At 36.3% G+C, this 20,296-nt stretch overlaps 2 protein-coding genes across 2 annotated transcripts; one reads left to right on the top strand and one right to left on the bottom strand.

The window, feature by feature from the left end:
- Positions 1–275: 275 nt before the first annotated feature.
- Positions 276–839, bottom strand: LOC133694921 (receptor-like protein 9a). Its single transcript, XM_062116611.1, has 2 exons — positions 494–839; positions 276–355 (listed from the first exon to the last, which is right to left on the bottom strand). Exons 1-2 carry the CDS (start codon positions 837–839, stop codon positions 276–278), a joined length of 426 nt encoding a protein of 141 aa, XP_061972595.1.
- A 12,189-nt stretch (positions 840–13,028) lies between these two features.
- Positions 13,029–15,092, top strand: LOC133695334 (uncharacterized). The gene is made up of 3 exons (XM_062117275.1): positions 13,029–13,233; positions 13,852–14,665; positions 14,821–15,092. The coding sequence occupies exons 2-3, from the start codon at positions 14,461–14,463 to the stop codon at positions 15,075–15,077; spliced, it is 462 nt and encodes a 153-aa protein (XP_061973259.1). The 5' UTR covers positions 13,029–13,233; positions 13,852–14,460; the 3' UTR covers positions 15,078–15,092.
- Positions 15,093–20,296: the final 5,204 nt, after the last annotated feature.

The raw sequence follows: 20,296 nt of genomic DNA, 5'->3' as shown, positions 1-20,296 counted from the left end.
CCAATTTCCTCAACCCTGAGACTAGCACTTGAAAACCTGAAAGAAAATTGTCAGAAGCTAGGTACTGATTTTATGCCTTAATTAAGATTGCGTTTTTGGTCAAGAAGGATAGAGTGGAAGTATCCATTTTGTGTATTGTAAACCTGAAAGAAAACAGAGGAATGATTCTGTTATTTCTTGCGTGCGTAATCCTCCTGCCATTACACGATTTATTCTATTGTTAACGAACTCTAACACGTGTCCATGCATCTGCCAGCTACCGTAATTAATCTGCACTAACAGTGACCATAACAGCTGTAACAATACTCCCTCAGTACCTCCAGTTTCCTCAGTTTTGATGATAGGACTTCGAAGCCTGGAAGAGAAACACATCAAAGTAAGATAATTGACATTAAACACCAGCTAGCCACTTCATCAGCGTAATCTCAGTATAAGATTCACACAATGATATGAATTTACTTTATGATTACAAGAACAGAATCATTGAACCGACCTTGATTCTCAGAGCAACCAACCAGTCCATTACCGGACAAATCAAGACTTTGCAGTTCTTTAAAAGGCAGAAACAAAGATGCGTTGAGAACCCAATCCCCCAAACTCTGATCCCTTGCATACCCAAGAGAGAGTTGGATCACTCGCCTTGTAGTGTTATCACACTCGATCCCATACCACTCACAGCAATTACTACTGTCCACCCAATCTCTCAAAGAAAGGTAATCTGGGTGGATCAAAGCCTTGATCTCCAAGAGACCAATTCTCTCTTCCTCCAAACACCCATAACAACGACCACACCATTCGCCAACCAAAGCCAATAATGCTAGCAACATCCAAGCCCCCATTTTTTTTACCACCATCTTAGATAATTCTATGAACCACTACGTAGAATATTGTTGTTTGATATGTGAGTTTGGGCAACCCACATTTGGTCCCATTTATAACACACTTTGGCCATTTCCATGATTTTATGATCTGCGTATCCTGTGCAGGTTCCATGATTTTATCGTGGAGTCAATTTAAGTTATTTTCCTGCAACTTTCTCAGCAATTATTGTCGTAGAGTCCTATTTTGTGTTAAACGTTGGGTGTGTATAAAGTAGTCAAAAGTAGGATATCCAGCTTTCTCCATTACTGTTCTGTAACAATATTTTGGTAGCCTTATAGCACTCACTTTTTTTTTATAATCATCAAGAGTATATTGAGAAGGCCATAAAGCGAATAGCCAAAGAGAAATACAAGCGATATAAAAAAAAAGAAAAAAGAAAAAAACTAATCTACTACAGCAAACAACAAGAAGACTACCTAAGATTTCTTATTACACCATAATTTGATGCCATCAGAAGATCTTAAGAGGTCATTTCCTGTATAATTGAAGTTTGAATCTTGAGTATGCAACCAAATAGCAACCCGATGAAGGATGGTGGAGAAACAATCAAACAAGTTTATAGTTCCCTCCTCAAAAACAATTTTGTTCCTCAGCAACCATATACCCCAAATAGTACTACTTGAAATTAATCTCCAAGCTGATCTTTGGAATTTGCCATGTACCATTTCGGGCCACTGCAGAAGCAGCAAGTCAATTGTTCTCGGTAAACAACATTGGATACCCCACCAATCCAAAACTTTCATCCAAACACTCCTAGAAAAGTTACAATGTATAAAAAGATGCTCTGAGGTTTCCAAATTTGAGCTGCAAAAGACACATGAAGCTTGTGTGGCAGACAAAACAGTCCGTTAATGGAGAAAAGCTCTTGTACTAATTTTGTCCTGTACTGCCAACCAGAGAAACACCTGAACTTTCAGAGGGGCCCCTTTAATCCAAACATTGGCTTCGAAGACTCTATCAGTCGCAGAGGAGGTATTGTCAATTAGGGTGCAACACGATTTAACTGAGAAGCTTCCATCAGAATTGCATGGCCATATAAGTTTGTCATCTTTTCCTTGACGAATTATCGTTGGCTCCAGCATTGAGAGCAAATGATGATATTGTTGCTCTTCATAAGATAAGAGCTTCCTACGCCAAACCAAATTCCATTGCCATTGATCATTCACTCATTGACCCATCTCATTAACCAAACCATTCCGAAAAGTAGAAATTTGGTAAAGCTTAGGGAAAATGCTACGTAAAGCATTTGATCCTATCCACATGCCAGACCAGAAAAGGATGGAGGATCCATCTCCAATCTTGAATTTAATGTTTTCACGCAATACTAAGCCGATGACATTGTTTGGTTCCAAGATTGACAAAACGTCTTTCCAAAATGGGGAAATATGACTATGCAATTTTGGGATTCCATTCTCGAAAGTTGAGGAGTAAAGATGGGTTGTTACCTGTTTCCATAAGGCATGGTCTGGTAAGCTTAGCCTCCATATCCATTTGAAAAGCATGGATATATTTTTTGACATTAAAGAACCCAACCTGAGGCCTCCTTCTTTTCTAGCTTTCACAACAATACGCCACTGCACCTTGCAGATTTTCTTTTGCTTCGCCACTCCAGACCACAAGAATCTTCGTTGAATAGATGTTAGTATATTACAGACACCTTTCGGCATAAGAAAAGAAGACATATAATATACTGGCAATGAACTCAAGACACTTTTGATTAGGCAGATACGTCCTGCCATACTAAGCATACGACCTCTCCACATGCTCAACTTTCGTCTGAAATTCTCAATAATAGGCTTCCATGTAGACAATCTTTTAGGATTGGATCCTAAAGGCATGCCTAGATAAGAGCAAGGCAAGAAATCAAATCTGCAAAAGACTGAATATGCCATACTAGCACAAGTATCTTCCCCAACATTTATGCCAATTAAAGAGCTTTTATGGAAGTTAATGTGCAAACCTGAACAAATAGCGAACCACAACAGGATCCTTTTAACTGTTTTGACCATATGAAGATTAGCAGGCATGAAGATCAAAGTGTCGTCTGCATATTGTAGGTGACTGAGGCAAAAGCTGTCTCCAAAAGGGATACCTTTGAAAAGATCATTTGAAGCTGCTCTTTGAAACAAAACAGATAATCCCTCTGCTGCTATTAGAAAAAGGAATGGAGAAAGGGGGTCACCTTGGCGAATCCCACTACCCATCAAGAATTCCTTAGAAGGAGATCCATTAATCAGCACTGATAATTTTGCAGTGGAGATGCAAGTGTTGATCCAATTAATCCATTTTTCACCAAAACCCATATGCCTCATAACCTGCTCTAAATAATCCCACTGCACACTATCGAAAGCTTTGTGAAAATCCACCTTAAAGATAAGGCTCGACACTCTGTGTCTTTTCAAGGAATGAACTGCTTCATTGGCAACCAAAAACCCATCAATTATTTGCCTCCCTGCCAAGAAAGCTGTTTGATTCTCACTGATAAGGTCATGCATAACCGCTTTCAGACGGCTAGAAAGAACCTTAGCCATTATCTTGTAAATGCCATGAATCAAACTAAGAGGCCTGAAATCTTTGAAGCCAACTGGGAAGCTATCTTCGGAATTAGATGAACATAAGCATGATTGACTCCTTTTGGAAGCCTACCTGTTTTGAAGAAATTCTTGGCCAGGTCTAACAGATCATCTGCAATGAAATTCCAAGCAAGCCTGTAGAATTTGAAATTGAAACCATCTGGACCCGGACTCTTGCTCCCATCACAATCCCAAACACTCTGCTTTAATTCTTCCAAAGTGATATCTCGCTCCAAGCTAGCTGAAGAAGAAGCCGAGAGTGTTTTAAAACCAATAGGCCCTAAACCAATTCGGAATCTATCAGGACTTCTGAATAAGTTGGAGAAGAAGTTAACTGCCGCATCTTTTATGACCGGTAAACCTTCACAACAGAACCATTATGAACCACTTTCAGCAGATGGTTTTTAGCCCTCCTGAAGTTAGCAACTAGATGGAAGAAAAGCGTGTTGTGATCGCCCAAGCGACACCAAATTTGGCGAGACTTTTGACGCCACATGCTTTCTATATGCAAGTTACATTGCCACTATTTCTTGATCAATGAATCAAGTGAGTTCTGCTCTACAGTAGATAATTGCCCATACTCTGATTTCTTTTCTATAGCTGAAATATTGCTTTGGATCAATGACAAAGCAGTCTCCTGATGCCCAAAACCAACCCTGTTCCACTGTCTGAGCCGAGTTGCCATAAAGCTGAGCTTCTTAATGAGCTTGAACTGACCTGAAAATTCATTGCAAGCTTCATCCCATATACCCTTTACGATATCTTTAAAATTTGGATGATGGAGCCAACAATCCATGAATTTGAAAGGAATCCAACCTTTTTCTGCAGGTGAAACCCCTAGGATTAAAGGGCAATGATCAGAGAACCCTCTTGGAAGCCGTCGAAGAGACAAAAGGGGGAATTGCAAATGACAACAAGGACTAGAAAAAATACGGTCTAGTTTACTCATGGATCCCCCACGAAACCAGGTGTACAAATCCTCTGACATGTTGTACTCGATTAGGTTGCAATCATCAATAAAAAGTCTAAAAGCCGTTGAACCCACCTTGTTAATGAAGCCACTGCTTCTGTCACTTCGCAACATAGTTTCATTGAAGTCACCTGCTAAAAACCAAGGACACTCAAAAGCAGCCTTCAGAATACGAAGGTCCTTCCAAAGAAGAAGTCTGTCAGCTTAATTGCAAGGGGCATAAACACTTACCACTGCCCCTGAGAAGCCTGTCAAGACATTCTGCCCAAATAACCCGATCCAACCATGACCATACTCCACTGATGATACCGCAAACTTAGAGTTATCCCACATAGCCAGAATGCCCCCTTTAGTACCTTCAGCCTCATTACCAAACCAAGAAACATTACTGACGCTCCATAACTGAAAAACCAATCTGTCTGAGTAACTTTGTAACTTAGTTTCAAACAAAAAACAAACCTCTATATCAAAATCCCTGATTAACTTTGAAACTGTCCTCTTCTTTCTAGCTAACCCCAAACCACAAGAATTCCATGAAAGAATCTGCATAAGAAAAGAGATTTAAAATCCTTACAGAACAAAGAGGAACATCTGCTCACTGGGATGCTTCCCAATCAGCCTTCTCTTTACGCCTTTGCTGATTTATATAGGATGTGAAGTCATCTAAATTGTGAGGTTTTTCAATCTGCAAAACCTCTCCTATTTCTAGCATTAAACAAACCTCATCACCCTCAGAAGGCTTATTGTTTTCTTCATGAGCTAGTAAGTTCCTCCTGTTACACCTCTGTATTGTTGAGTCCTCAGAATCCATCTCACTCGTATTAACTGTTTCATTCAAACTTCCATCAGCTGTAATCATCTTTGTACGTCGCAACTTCCTTCTTGTTTTTGCAGATAGAGCAATTGCACTCTGTTTTGTGTTTGCATCAGAGTGTAAAATAACTGGGTGATTCATGTGTTGCGGTTCCAGAATTACTATGGCTTGAGGATTGTATGTTGATTGAAGGGCTAAATCATTGTTTGATACAAATGAAATAGAGAGAACGTCAGATGGGCTATGAGATCCACTGCCATAAACTGGGCTTTCAATCTGGGCCAATACAAGGGAGTCAAGGTCCAAGGCAGCTGCAGGGTTTCTAGCATCTTCTCTCAAAATAGGAGTGCCTTGTCCCGTATATACGGTAAGAGCATTGGGAATGGGACTACTTTTTATATAGCTGATGTCAGAAAAAGAAAGATTGTATGCCATAATTTCTGGAAATCTCTCTAAAGATGAGGCAACATGTTGATCTTGCACCACATCCAGATGAAGAGCATTAAATATGATAAGAGAGCTATCGTCAGAAGTTGATAGCTTGTCTCCATCCTGTGCCAGATCTGAATTTTCCCACCCGCTGCTGCCGCCCCCAAGAGTCCTGGTGACTGATGGAGCCACACCTGCTCTGTCCTCATCTGTGTCTACGCCATCACCCTCATCAACCGAGTCTTCCTCATCATCCTCATCCCCTTGCTCTAGGGATGTCTGAAAGCCATCCATGGTGTATGAAATAGAGCCAGCAATTGGGTAATGTAACTGGTCCATCTCCTCTATCTTAACCTGATATGTTTGATTATTGAGTTGCAAAACAATCACCTTATTCACCTTATCCAGTTGTGTACCAATGAGGATCCGTAACTGTGATAGTTCAAAATGTTTGAGAGTAGTTTTATCATAACCTATCATCTGACCAGATCTTTCTAAAATCTTTGTGAGGCATCTGCAATTCCACCCTATAATGGGTAGATTTGTTATTGTTATCCAGGCCATCCGATTCAAAGTTGTGTCAGTCTCAACCCAAGGGTGAACTTCCTCAAAAAATACATCCCAACATTTATTATTCTTCCTCCATGATTCCATTAATATGTCTCTATTATAAAAAATCACAAGGACCTGAGATGCCCCAAGAAAGCGTAGTCCAACAAAATCTATATCATGTTGGATCAGTCCAAAACATATAGAAGAGTAATTGGATCCTTTTTTTATTTTTCCCAGAAGACATCTCTTTAGCCAAGCATAATCCTCTTCTTCAATATCAATGGAGAGTTTTTCAAAGTAATCCTTTGGTCCAGAAGCCACAGGCAGAAGTATTTGTTCTACTTTTCCTTCACTGAGTACCTCTTTGTAACTTCTTTCATCTCTTTCACTAATAGGCACTCTTATAGTTGTTTTGGGTTTTGATCTGTCATGAGCTTTGTTCTCTCTTGGAATCTTTTTATAGTGTCTGGCGAAATTGGCCTTTAGTCTAAGATTGATGGACCACTGTTGAGCGTGCATAACTCTTTGCTGGAAGAGTTTCATCTCATCTCCACCGTTCCGAATGTGTAATACGACCATACGCATCACATATCCAAAATTCAGATGGATCCAACGGTAGAAAGAGAAGAAATAAGCCGGCGATTCTGACTGTTCCGAGAGTGATTTGCCCAGAAATTTTCAAACGGTAAGATTGCTCTAGTGGATTCAAATATGAACGATCGCTCTGGTCAGGATGTGGGAACTATAGTGACACACAACTTACCCAAAATTCGTGTTAATCCAACGGTGGAAGAATGAGAAATCGGCCAGCGACGCTGACAGGTCTGAGGAGGGTTTTCAGAAACCTTCAAACTATTAGATTTCCAAATTGTGACTGATATCCCCTCCTGTCAGAATGAAGACAATGCATTACAGAATCCGGTTCTAGAAATGGTTCTTTTGAGGATAAAGGAGGTGGCGGGCTTGGTGGTGGAGGTCTAGGGAGGAAAGGGTTTTTTTACTGTAGCATCTCCTGATCGGTGGTGATTAGCAAGGCCTTATAGCACTCACTACTGGAGAAATTGAGCTAAAGCATAAAATGTCATGTACGCGGATGCTTGACTCTTAAACACCACCGAGCAGTAATTTCATGGTGATTCCCTTATTAATACTGGTGGTCTTCCAGAATCTTTATCCGAACAACCCTTGTTAGACCGGGATCGGGGTTGATCAGGGATAAGACTCGTGTCATGACTTTTGATGAGGTCACTAGATTAACTTTCATTTTTTGCTAATTTGGTTGAAGAAAGAAATATCTGTTAGCCTGATTTACTTCCATATTCATTTTCTTTTTAATACCTACATGCTTGTAACAAGACAGGATAAAAGCCATGTAAACAAGGTAATTAATTAAAAAATATCTTCCGGCAAGTTTGTTTGTTTTTTCCCTTTATTATGATATATATACACGAAAGAAGAAAATGCATCGATTAAAATGCATAGACCACCGTTTGGGCCAATAAAATAAAAACAAAAGACAATATCAATGGCTTGCAAAAAGAGAAAAAAAAAGTTTTCAGTTAAATTTATCTTTATGCTAAATTACTTGATTAACTAAACTTAATCATGTAATATTGAATTATTTGATGAAAAAATTATTTAAAACAGTATTAATTGACATATTTAAAGTCAAATAAAAAACAAACCCCGCTTACTTTTAATGTGAACAATTATTTTTTAACACAAATTCTTTAACATATTAATATAAAAAAGTTCAATATAATTAAAATAAATTGTGATTAGCATGCTTTCTGAACCGGGCTTTTATCTCTAAGAGACTAATTCTCTCTTCCTCCAAACAACAATGGCAAATTGTGCCATGAGCAGCATCCGCACCCACATTTGCATCATCTTCACAACGCTCCTACTTGACCAAATACAAAAGCAAGCTGTCTCTTACATACAATTTAATTTGTCCTCTTCATGCGTTTGATCAAAGGATTTTCCCGTGATAAACTTTTAGACTTTGGTGGTCTCCTCGCGATCTTTTTTCAGAGAAATCTGCTTCTCATTTGTAGCTTGCCATCTTCCTACTGGCACACTAGCTTTAATTATATGTCCACTTGATTATTATTAAAGAAAAATAAAAATACTCCACGTCCACTATTGTCAGCTTTCGAGAACGCATGCAGGACCCAGTTTAATCTCAATATGGATTTTTATAAGCAAATCTTAGAGAAACAGTTTCCTGCATAATTACTAGAATTTTTTGGTTTGATTTAATTTGATATTAATGATTTTTCACCTTTTGTTTGAGATCAATTACCTAAAGAAACCTTGAATGGAGCAGCCATTTGTACGCATATGCTTGACTTGAGGTCTGCCATTTTGATTTTAAAATACCAGCAAGCAGTAATTTCTTGGTGATTTCCTTATAGAAACTGGTGGTCTCCTCACGACCTTTTAATTTAAAAAAAAACTCTTGTCGGAGCATGATTAAAGCTAGGATTCAACCAGTATCAGGGAATGACTGTCATCTTTTAAAGAAATTTAATCACCCACTTTCACTTGTATTTCGTTGTGGACCTCCGTTGCGAAGTTGCAGTGAAACAAACTCGCAATTGCAGCAGGTGCCTAATAATAAACAAGAAGATATAATGGTTTCATAGATATGTTCTCCGTGCTTTGCCAGGCTGAACAATTTAATTTTTTTATTTTAAAAAAGTGACAGGTTAATAAAAATTCAAGTTTCAAGTCATTCGTTCAAGGAATAATTTAAATAATATATAAAAAAACAATAACAATAAATAAATAAATAATTACAAAAAAAACAACACTTGAGTCTATTAGATTATTAAATAAACCAATGCTAATCTAATTAAAGAAAAAAAAACTAACAAAAAAGAAGCAGAAAACATACGTACCAAACAACACGTACGCATAAATCATGGTACACACGCTTCATCATGTCACTTTTTTGGAGTAATCCTTCCATTATATATATCATTGCTTATAAATAGGATGCTTAAAAAAAAAAACAGAAAACAGAATCATCTAATAAAATTAGAGCACAATTCAATGGTTAAATCTAAAATTATGATTGTTTTTGACAAGTTTCATATCTTATATGTCCGGGTTTTTTTTTCAGATTTCTTTTCAAGCATGGCGTTGCTTCATATCTTACATGTTACAATTAAAGTGTAAAATGTCGTGGACGCCGATGCTTGACTTGAGGTGTTCCATTTTGTGGTGCATTTTTCAAACTTGTTTTTTGGATTTCTTTTTTTTTATTATTATTATTAATCTAGCCAATCAACTCATCAGCCAAACATACCACATCAAACTTAATTAGGCAATGAAATTTATTTGTATTGATGAATTTTCTCTGCTCAATATATTATATCAAAAATAAGAAGTGAATACATTATATATAAAAATTACATTTATTTATTTTACGAATGTGTTCTTAAACAAAAAGTTTTTAACTCCAAGTCAATTTAAGTAGGCCTTATTGATTGGGAGTTAAAGAGATTAGCTGCCACTTCATCATCAAATCAAAATTAAAATGTTAAAGAACTCACCATTAATTGCCATTAAGCTCCATTGAGTGTAAACAATGAATTTTATAGTGACGATGGTGGAATTGATGCGGTTGCATAGCACCAACCAGTACTTTCCTAATGATTTCCTTGCGGAAGAAATTATGGCATGGTGGAAAACGATGCCACCCTAACAATCCAAGAGTTCAAATTCAACTTGAATAAAAGCATGCTAATTTAGAGGAGAAAGGATCCAAGAACATCATGAAACAGGGGATTGTTCTATTTTGTTATGCAACAATCTCAACAGCTAATTAAGAGGTTAGATTGTAGGGTCTAATTTCAAATGCAAGACTCTGTTGATTCTCATCATTGTAGTAATAAAACCATGTACATTTTTATTAAATTAAGAGGAAACACAAAATTAAACAAGAAAATCTTAAGAGTTCAGAAACAAATCTAACATTGTCTTGTCGAACGGATTGTGAGCAAACCCAGATTTGGTGGAAGATAGAAATATGAAGAGCGAGCACAAATTGATGGCCTCCTTGTTTTGCATATAAGGTTCGGCCATCTAAGGTTCTCATTGGGTTTGAATTTCCTGGCCTCCTGAGGTAATTTCATCCTGGCTGGACTTGAATATTTCTATATATACACTTGAGGCTGGGTGAGCCTGTCTCCTTAGCAGGCCTTCTGAGGCTCTCGTGCTACCAAACTATGTCAGCTCGAAGCCCATTATTATCTGAAGGAAATCATTTCATACTTGCTGTCAAAAAGAGTTTTTTCCAGATGGATTACTCTCACATTGCAACAGCAGTAATCAATCGTGGAAATGGTGAGATACTTGGTAGCATAGGTACCAAACTCAGTTGAAATGGTGATCGGTACAGTGACTTTAAGTCATGGCTACCTCTTTTCTTTTTTTTTTGTTACGAAAAAATAAGTTAAGTGTATATCTATGGGATTCAGTTACAGAAAATGTAAAATACACGTTTCATGACAGATTGAAATCGTGGAAGAAAAAATAAGTCAACTCTTAATTTGTAACAGTCCACAACTTCATGTTTGGTGTGTACTGTAAACTGAAGCCATGCTCTCCACATAATCATGAGCTTCATCTGCGAAAAACCATTTTCACTTCTTGGGACAAGGAATCAAACAAATATAAACCTGTTGTTGGATTTCATTCATAATTTATATGTGTGTGTGTGTGTGATTTACGCCTGGTTTTATAAATTAATTAATTAGAAAGTGTAAATTGTAAAACCCAACCAATAAGATATCTACATGCATGTCAGACAGTTTCCATATATATAAAAAAGAAGGAAGAAGGAAGAAAAATCACTTGATATTTTCTATTTTTTTTTTTTCCTTGAAGTTAATGATCATGTAAGTTATTAGTGATTCTGAGGTTTGTGAGACTCGAACTAATAATTTCTGGAAAATAAATTTATAATATGATCAATTAAAAAAAACATTGTAGTTAAATATTGTTCCCTCAATTATCACAAATTATGTTTCCATTTGTTATTGACAGTTAAGTTAACAACTAAAACTTTGACTATAGATAAAAAAATTATTTAAAATTTTTATTTTTTTTTATATATAGTTTAAGCAAATGCAAACATGAATTCAATCTATAATTATCAAGTTAACCTTTGTATTATAGTTTTTAAATCTAATCCAGATAAGTTAACACAAAGCAAGTTCAGAATCACTGGTTGAATGGATTAACATCACATCAATTATCAACCTACATTGTAGTTAATGTGCGTATATTTAGTCTTAGCTTTTGTATTTGCAGTGTAAAAAACACAATTAGTTATTTGATAATACATCAAACTATATTTTATATTATGGAGTCCATCAAAAAATTAAGTTTGAAACGTAACATTTGTGAAGCAATTTTTACATATTTTTTTAACTGAATTTCGTAAAATTCTGTTTGTTTTTACATCTCAAAAGCAATTTTTTTAAAATTTATTTTTTTTATTTTTTTTTTTACTTCAAATTAAATTTTTTTATATTTTTAAATTATTTTGATGCACTAACATTCATATTATTGCCTCCATTACTACGAATTATCTCTCTATTTGTGATTGACAGTCGTCAACAATAAAACTTTGACTATTGAGAAAAAATTATTAAAAAAATTCATTTTTTGTTTTTTAGTTTAAGCTTTTCACATATGATAACATGAATTCAATCTATGATTATCGAGTTTCTAAATCAGATTTTAAATATGGATTTTTATATTACCATTTCGGGAGTTGATAAGCTAATTTCAAGCTGAACATAAACAGAATTTCCACCAATCCATATCATGATGCCTAATTTCTCCTTTGATATTAATCTTAGTGCTGTACAATTTTAATTTTTGTTCTATGCGATTCTACTTCTTTCAAGCTGATCAAATTTCAAAATAGGTTTAATCAGATCATAGCTCAAATCTAATAAATTCAAGAACAAAAAAGATGGAACTCTTTAAGTGCAAAGAAACACACCTTCTTGTCAACAAAATCAGCCCAGAACCTAGCCTGAGCTCTCTGGTACGGATCAGAAGGCAACAAAGGAGCGCTATCCTTCCACACCTCATCAATATATTGAACAATAATAAGTGACTCACAGACAGGTTTCCCATTATGGACAAGAACTGAGATTTGCTTGTTAACAGGATTCATTTGAAGGAGCAAAGCACTTTTGTTCCTCAAATCTTCTTCACTGTACTCATACTTGACGCCCTTTTCAGCCAACGCTAATCTCACTCTCATACCAAATGGACTTGGCCAGAAATCCAACAGGGTCACTTGATCACTAGCCATTCTTGAAGTGAAAAAGAAGACGTTGCAACTTGCAAGTTAGGGTTCTTTTGCTTTGTTTTCTTGGGATACAAATGTGGCTGTGCTCTGGCAGTAACGAAATATGGATTGGTGGAAATTCTGTTTATGTTCATCTCAATCTATGATAAGCTAATTTCTATCAATGTTTATTTGTTGGGTTGCCCTCCCAAATCGAAGGTTTGGGGGTGTCTCGAAACAAGTTTATGGCCATGGAAGTGTTAACTAGAATTAACCCTGATTGATTTATTTTTTTTATTTTATAAAAATAAAAATAATATTATTATTTATTTTAAAAAAAGTTAAAGGTTTTTACTGGGTTTATTAAAATTAAAATCCGGATTAGTTTAGAGGTTAACTCATTAGGTCATGTGGGGTTTTAAAAAAAATGATTGCTACCAAGTCTGAATCCAATCCTTCTAGTGTTGGACTAAATTGAATACAAGTAAAGTAGAATGACTAATGATTAACATGTAAGTAACCTCCCAACCGGGCAGGTACAAAGCGTGACATTGATCACTAACCCCTCCCCTGCGGGCCTGTTCATTCGTAAAGTTTTATCAACTCTTTACTCATTTCTACTCGGCAATTAAAGACTCCGGCAGTCAAATGCCGTCGGAAGACTAAATCCGGTGACCTCCCAACGATTCTCTCTTCGGTAACTTAGAACTCCAATCCCATCCACCTCTTTTCCCCCTCTCCTTCTGATAGGGTTTTTAATCTAACATTGAAAAAGAAAAAAATAATTTTCAGTGACTTAGGGTTTTGTTTAGCGTAATTTTAGTGTAGTTTCTGTTGATTTTTTCGTTAGGTTCTTGTGGTTCAGTGATTATGAATGGCATTGCAGTGATTGAAATGAACATGCAGCCTTGATTGTACATTGTTGATGTCTTCTAAGCCTTTCATTGATTTTGCTATTATTCTTTCTTTTTGAGAACTTTTTTGCTTGGAAATTCTAAGAATTAATTTTTTTGGCAATTTTTGTTTCTTTTATGAGAATATTGTACTTGGAAATTCTAATAATGAATATTTTTTTTCTTTATGAGAATGTTGTTCATAATTTCCAAGAATATCCGGTCTAAGTTTTTGTAAGATTGCTTCAAATATAGTAATTTTTTTTATGGGGTTGAATGTAAGTGGAAGAGTGGGGGGTTGATTTGCCAATGTAGGGATACTTGGGTTTAGTTTGGTCAATTGCTTGTGAAACATCAATGTTAAGCCTGACCTGGTTTATTTAATGGAATCTCATGTTGTTGTTGTTGTTTGTGGTTTACAGCTTGCAGGATGGGAAATGATACCAAGGTTAGTCGTAAAGGTAAGGATGAGGAAAGTAATGATATAAAAGGGAGAAACATTGGTAACAGATCATCAAGCAGTTTGGGTGCTGCTAATGATTGGTCTAAGAAAGTCAGCTAGAGAAACATCATTCAAGAAAAACTTGACTCCAAGCCCTTCAAGTAGTAGAAAGTCTGAACGTATCGAGAAGCAGACCCCCCCTACAATTCCTCCTGTTACGAGGAAATCTGAGAGATTGGTTGAGAAACATAGTTTACCGACTCCTTCTAGAAGGCCTGAGAAGGGTAAGAATCAGTCGTCATCTAGTTCTTCTGGTTCAATGAAGTGTGGTAAAAGCTCGGGCTCTTTAATTATGAAGGAAAAGCACAAGAAAGAGAAGAGCGTGAAACAACTTGAAACTCAAGAAGTTGGAAACAGTGACAAACCTGTTATCAAAACTGTCCTGGTTGGAATTAAGAGAATGGATGCTCGTTCTTACAGGGAACTGTTCAAACAGAAACAAAAGAAAGTTAAACTGGAAGGTAGCCAAGATCTGATAGTAAATAGGATACCTGGGGGTTGATACTGAGGTGAAGAGTTGTTGCAAGTGATGTCTTCTAAACAAAAAAGAAGTATTGACGACTTGAATTTTGATGCTACGGAAATGGTTTCAAATGAAGATGGCGATGCAGCTCCATATGAGCGCAGCAGAACTGATTCTGTGGATTCATGTTCCGAAAGGAAAAGGTTAAAGAAGCGCAATAAAGTGTCCAACAATAACACTTATTCGCCTTCTCTGAAAGCTGCTTTAATAGGTAATTGGCTAGTTTCACTGTTGATTAATTGTTCTGGTTTTGTTCCTTATCCTGTTTGCATAGATGGTACTCTTCTCAGAGTATTAGGTGGCAAACATTGTGGGATTTCCCTGATTTTTATAATTAATCTTCATAAAATGTCTCTTCTTCTGCAGGAACTTCTGGAGCTCCAGTGCATAAGATGTGTAAAGTCATGCCAAGTTCAAGTGGCCTTCTTAACACAACTGATGCGAATCACGTTTCTAACTTCTCACATTTGACTAGTAAATTATCACAAGTACTGAAAGCCGACATGGTTGGGTATAATGGAGGAAGGAACTTGCATGATGATTCTGAGAAGAGTCTCCATCTTTTTTTGAAGCCTATTCTTATCCCCCTCGGGCACTTAGAGATAAGTTACGTGAATATTTAGAAATATGGTAATTTATTTATTTTACTAGAAAAAATATTAAATTAATATATTTTTAAATAAAAAATATTATGCTCTATAATATATTAAACCCACATTATGAGAAATCCAAAATAAAATATAAAGAATAGTTACATGTCATCAGTTGCAGAGCCACAATGGGGAAATTGCCCCCTTAATCTTCTTTTTTCAAAGTAATTTTTTATATTAAAATATTAATGTAATAGCTTTACATGGTTAATTTTCTTTGTTAGCTATTAATTGATCAAAGTTTTTTTTTTTCACTATGTCCCTGTCTATTTCTTTTCTACAAAATTTTGCCTATTTTTTTTTTTTACAAAATTTTTCTTCGAGCCCTAAGCTATTAATTAGTTAAGCAAGTAACTTCTTATACTTTATGCTTTAGGGAAGTTTTTTTTATCTTTTCTATATGTTTCATTATCTAATTTTAGTTTTATTTCTTTATAATTAGTTATTGAAAATGTTGGGGTTTATAATAATGTATGGGTTTGTTGAATTAATATGTGTATGAGTAATTATATATGCTAATGAATATAAATTGAAATGAGTTTTGATGAATTAATAAATATTTTGCTATGAATTTCATATGAAAATGATAGTGATGAATTTACTAGTGATTAAAAATAAAGTACATAACAACTAAAAAAATTACTGGCATAATAGATAAATTAAAAAAAAATTTAATATTTATGTTTAATTCACTTGCACAAAACAACAAATCAGCAAGAACAACATTAATTTGTGGCAATTTTTTTAAGCTATGATTTTAAATGTTATATACTATATATCAGCATAGAATTGTTGTCAAGAACTTTTCTAGTCTTTTAAAGATTTAGAAATAAATAAATAAAATTTTGTTATATATATTAAGAAAAATATTTTTAATAAGATTAAAAATAAAATTATTATGAAGTAGCTTTAAAATATAAAATCTTGAAGAGAACAATTATAATGTAAGTTTTTTTATTTTAAAAGTATGCTTAAATTAATTTTACTTGACTTGAGTTGATACATATATTTTAAATTAATTTTTTTATATAACATATTTATATAATATATAATATAAAATATTTATTAATAATTTACCCCTCATTTAAAAAAAAAATGCCGACTCATTGTGATAAGAATTTTTTGAAAGACATCAAAGAGAATATGCCCACCGTAATACTGTTTGTATATTTTTATGGAGACAGGACACAAATGCTGGCTGCCATGCTGCCAAGCCAACGCGTGTGTGTGTTTATTGACTGCACAGGAAACATAAAATCCACAGCACAACACAGCTAAAGCCAACAAACAGGAGAAATAAAACTTCACAGGCTGTGGATTGACTTGATCCACTTGGAGTACTAGCGCAGGCCAAGGACCGCACAAGTTGTTTGTACCAAAGAGAGGCCGAGGACGATAGCTGCAGTAACCGTTGCAACATCTTTCCAACAATCCCCGAAAAATTCCTCTATAAAGTATGCGGGGTTTTTGGCCCTGGAGCTTTTATAATAATCATCCACCGAAGTAAAGATGTCGTGATAACAGGAATGGCGATCAATCGTGTCTGATGCAAGACTGTAAATCAGGTCCCTCACTGCAACTTCGTCATTGTGAATTACAATTTTATTTTCCATTAGGAGTTTCGCATCTTTAGGTTTGACAACAAGAATACTCAATAGGTTGTTGTAATGGCAGACGTACTCTTGTCCTGGATAAAGACGCTTCTCCATGGCCATAAGGTTTCTGAAGAGACGTTCAGTGTTGCCGTCTATCTCAAGCTGTGGTATGTGAAACTCCGTTCCCAATCTACGGAAATCCACATCAAGTAAGCAGTTATGTTCTCGCTTTACTACGCTTAATGGTAAAAGGAGTAGTCTACGGGAGAATCTTAAGGAAACAGAGATTGGGGGAGGATCACGCTTTACTGCGCTTAATGGTTTATATGTAGAATCCCACGATTTAGGGAGCCGGGAATTGAGGGCAGAGTCCCAGGACTAAGCAGGCCAAAGGGTGAAAACAGATTTTGTAAGGAAAATATAGACGTGGTGAATTTTAAACATGAGGAGAGAATAAAGGCCGAGGGTAAGTGGGTGCCTAACAGTAAGGATGAGGTTAATGGATCTAATATGCAGCAGGCCCATCATGAGTTACAACCAGGCCGAAAGATTAATTCATAGAGAAATACCCAGTTGCTAGACCATGTGAATAGAGAACGCACCCCTGTTCAAAAACAAATTATCTGGAGAAACCCAAATCAATCCGACTCTAATATGAAGAAACTCCTTAGTGCAAACGAAGAGAGAGAGATTGTGGGTGTTCTTCGTGGAAAAAATTTGAATGTTGAGCCTTTCAAATCTCATTCCCCGCGACCTCCAGATTGTGAGCTAGTGTTAGAGGTAACTTTGGGGGAGTCCACAAATATTGAGGTAAGCGTGGAACCAGAAGAGGATGAAGACACGAGAATGGCTGAAGACGAAGATGAGACAACTGAGGAAATGGTTCGTGGCCATATGGGCTGCACGTAATAACTTTATTTTTATCCTAATTTATGATGAAGATTATGATTTGGAATTGTAGGGGTGCGAGTAGTAATCATTTTTGTTCCTTAGTGTTGAATTATAAGAGAATCCAAATGTGTTAGCTGTGGTTGAAACAAGAGTTAGTGGTTTAATAGCAGATAGAGTGATTGGGAAATTGAAATTTGAGAACAGTGTTAGAGTTGAAGCAGTGGGAAGGTCGGGTGGCATCTGGTTATTATGGAATGGTTCTAAGGTTGATTTGAAAGTGTTAAAAACCGCTAGACACCTCATTCATGTATTTACCTGGAGAGTGGCAGAAAATAGAGGTTACGGGAGAGTATTCGAGAGGTTAGATAGAGGATTTAGTAATCAATCTTTCAGAATCCAGTTCCCAGAGCTTAGTATACGTGTGCTGCCTAGGGTGAAATCAGATCATCACCCATTGTTAGCTGATTTTATGACCAAGTGTGACAATGGTCAGAAACTTGTTAGACCCTTTCGTTTTGAAGTGACATGGACAACACATGATTCCTTTGCGGATTTGTTAAAGACTGGATGGAGGTCTGGTTCAAACTTCATTACTGCCTTAGATAATCTAACTTTGAAGTTGAAGGATTGGAATTGGGAAGTTTTTGGGAGTATTTTTCAGTGTAAGAAGAGAGTTCTGGCTAGGATTGGAGGAGTTCAAAAGCATTTGAATGGGGTACATAACAGTTTTTTAATTAATCTAGAGAAGACTCTGTTGAAGGAATACAATCAGATTCTACAACAGGAAGAAATTTTTTAGGCTCAAAAGTCTCGGTGTAATTGGATTAATTTTGGGGATAGAAACACATCTTACTTCCATACAAAAACTATTATTAGGAGACAGAGGAACATGATTGGGTGTCTGAAAGATTCTGGTAACAATTGGGTGTGGGAAGAAGATAAATTCAAAAAGTTGACAGTAGATTTTTATAAACACTTGTTCACGGAAGATGAGGTTCCAAATGATGAGATTTCCTTTTTTTCGGCTTTCTCTGACTTGGAGAATAGTTACAGTACTGGTCTTCTTGAAAAGGTTTCGGATGAGGAGATTCGCAAGGCTGTCTTTCATATGAAACCTCTTAAAGCTCCCGGCCCTGATGGTTTCCAACCTTATTTCTTCCAGACCCAATGGAGTGTTCTGGGGGGTGATCTATATAGGTTCATTAAGGAGGTTTTTGCCAACAAACAGGAGGCTGCGGAGGTGAATCATTCATACTTGGTGCTCATTCCCAAAGTTCCAAAACCTGAATATATCCACCAATTCAGGCCAATAGGGTTATGTAATGTAATTTATAAAACCCTCACAAAAATTTTGGTTAACAGGTTAAAGCCACTTATGCAGAAGCTTGTTTTTATGAACCAAAGCCGCTTTGTTCCTGGTAAGCAGATTGTTGATAATATCGTTATAGCACAGGAAATTATCCACTCTATGCGCAATTTAAAAAGAAAAAAGGGGGTGATGGCTATTAAAGTGGATTTGGAAAAAGCCTATCATAGGCTCCGTTAGGATTTTATTAGAGACACTCTTACATTAACAGGAATTCCAAGAAGCATAGTGGATCTCATTATGAAGTGCATTGAAACTACATCCTTAAGCGTCTTGTGGAATGGGAGTCCTTCTAAAAAATTCCTCCCCACTAGAGGAATTCGTCAAGGGAACCCTTTATCTCCTTATATTTTTGTGTAGTGTATGGAGCGCTTGTCTCAACTGATTCATAGGGAAGTTAGCCTGGGTAATTGGAAACCATTCAAATTGGTAGAGAAGGTCCAAAATTTTCCCATATATGCTTTGCAGATGATATGCTTCTGTTTGCAGAAGCAAGTGAGGGGCAATTGGATAAAGTTCTTGAATGTCTTACTCTGTTTTGTTCTGCCTCTGGTCAACGGGTGAGTGTTGAAAAGACCAAGATGTTTTTCTCTAAAGGTGTTTCTCATTCTGCTGTTAGATCACTTAGTTACAAGAGTGGGTTTGCTGTTACTCAAGACTTGGGCAAATATCTGGGGGTCCCTCTTCTTCATCAACGCATTACCAAGCAAACATATGGTTACATTATAGAGAGTTTGCATCAGAAATTGGCGACATGGAAATCTAAACAGATGTCTCTTGCTGGTAGAATCACTTTGTGTAAGTCAATTCTGGCTACTGTTCCTTTATATCCTATGCAATCCAGTTTATTACCTAAGTCAATTTGCTTTGAAATTGAAAAAATCTGCCGAGGATTTATTTGGGGGGACAGCATTGAGGCTAAACGAACTCATCTTGTTAACTGGAAAACTCTTTGCCAACCAAGAGATGAGGGAGTTCTGGGGCTGAGAGGAATGCATTCTATGAACCGAGCTTTCATAATAAAGTTGGGATGGGGTATCATTAACAACAATACTAGTCTATGGGCTTCAGTTCTCAGAAGTAAGTATGTCAGATCTAGTGATAACATTCCTAAAGTGCAAGCTAAGCAGAAAGATTCTCCTCTTTGGAAAGCGATATGCAAGGAATGGTCTCATGTGATTAAAGGCATTTCTTGGGCTATTGGCAACGGAGAAAACATCAAATTCTGGGAGGATGAGTGGTTGGATGGCTTTGGTTCTCTTGCTAGATATGCGACTCAAGATCTATCTGAGGAATTGCTCAACAAGTCGGTGGCAGAAATGGTTTCCAGCAACAATCGG

This window comes from Populus nigra, chromosome 5 (genome assembly GCF_951802175.1).
Source record: "Populus nigra chromosome 5, ddPopNigr1.1, whole genome shotgun sequence".
Classification (NCBI taxonomy): domain Eukaryota; kingdom Viridiplantae; phylum Streptophyta; class Magnoliopsida; order Malpighiales; family Salicaceae; genus Populus; species Populus nigra.
Note: the sequence above shows the minus strand (reverse complement) of the source record. Positions and strands in the feature narration are given on the sequence as shown.

Coding starts and splice junctions, on each gene's coding strand:
- LOC133694921 (XM_062116611.1), bottom strand. CDS start 839: ATGGGGGCTTGGATGTTGCTAGCATTATTGGCTTTGGTTGGCGAATGG. Junction 356..493: donor TGGTTGCTCTGAGAATCAAG/GTCGGTTCAATG, acceptor TTTCTCTTCCAG/GCTTCGAAGTCCTATCATCA.
- LOC133695334 (XM_062117275.1), top strand. CDS start 14,461: ATGTCTTCTAAACAAAAAAGAAGTATTGACGACTTGAATTTTGATGCT. Junction 14,666..14,820: donor TCTGAAAGCTGCTTTAATAG/GTAATTGGCTAG, acceptor CTTCTTCTGCAG/GAACTTCTGGAGCTCCAGTG.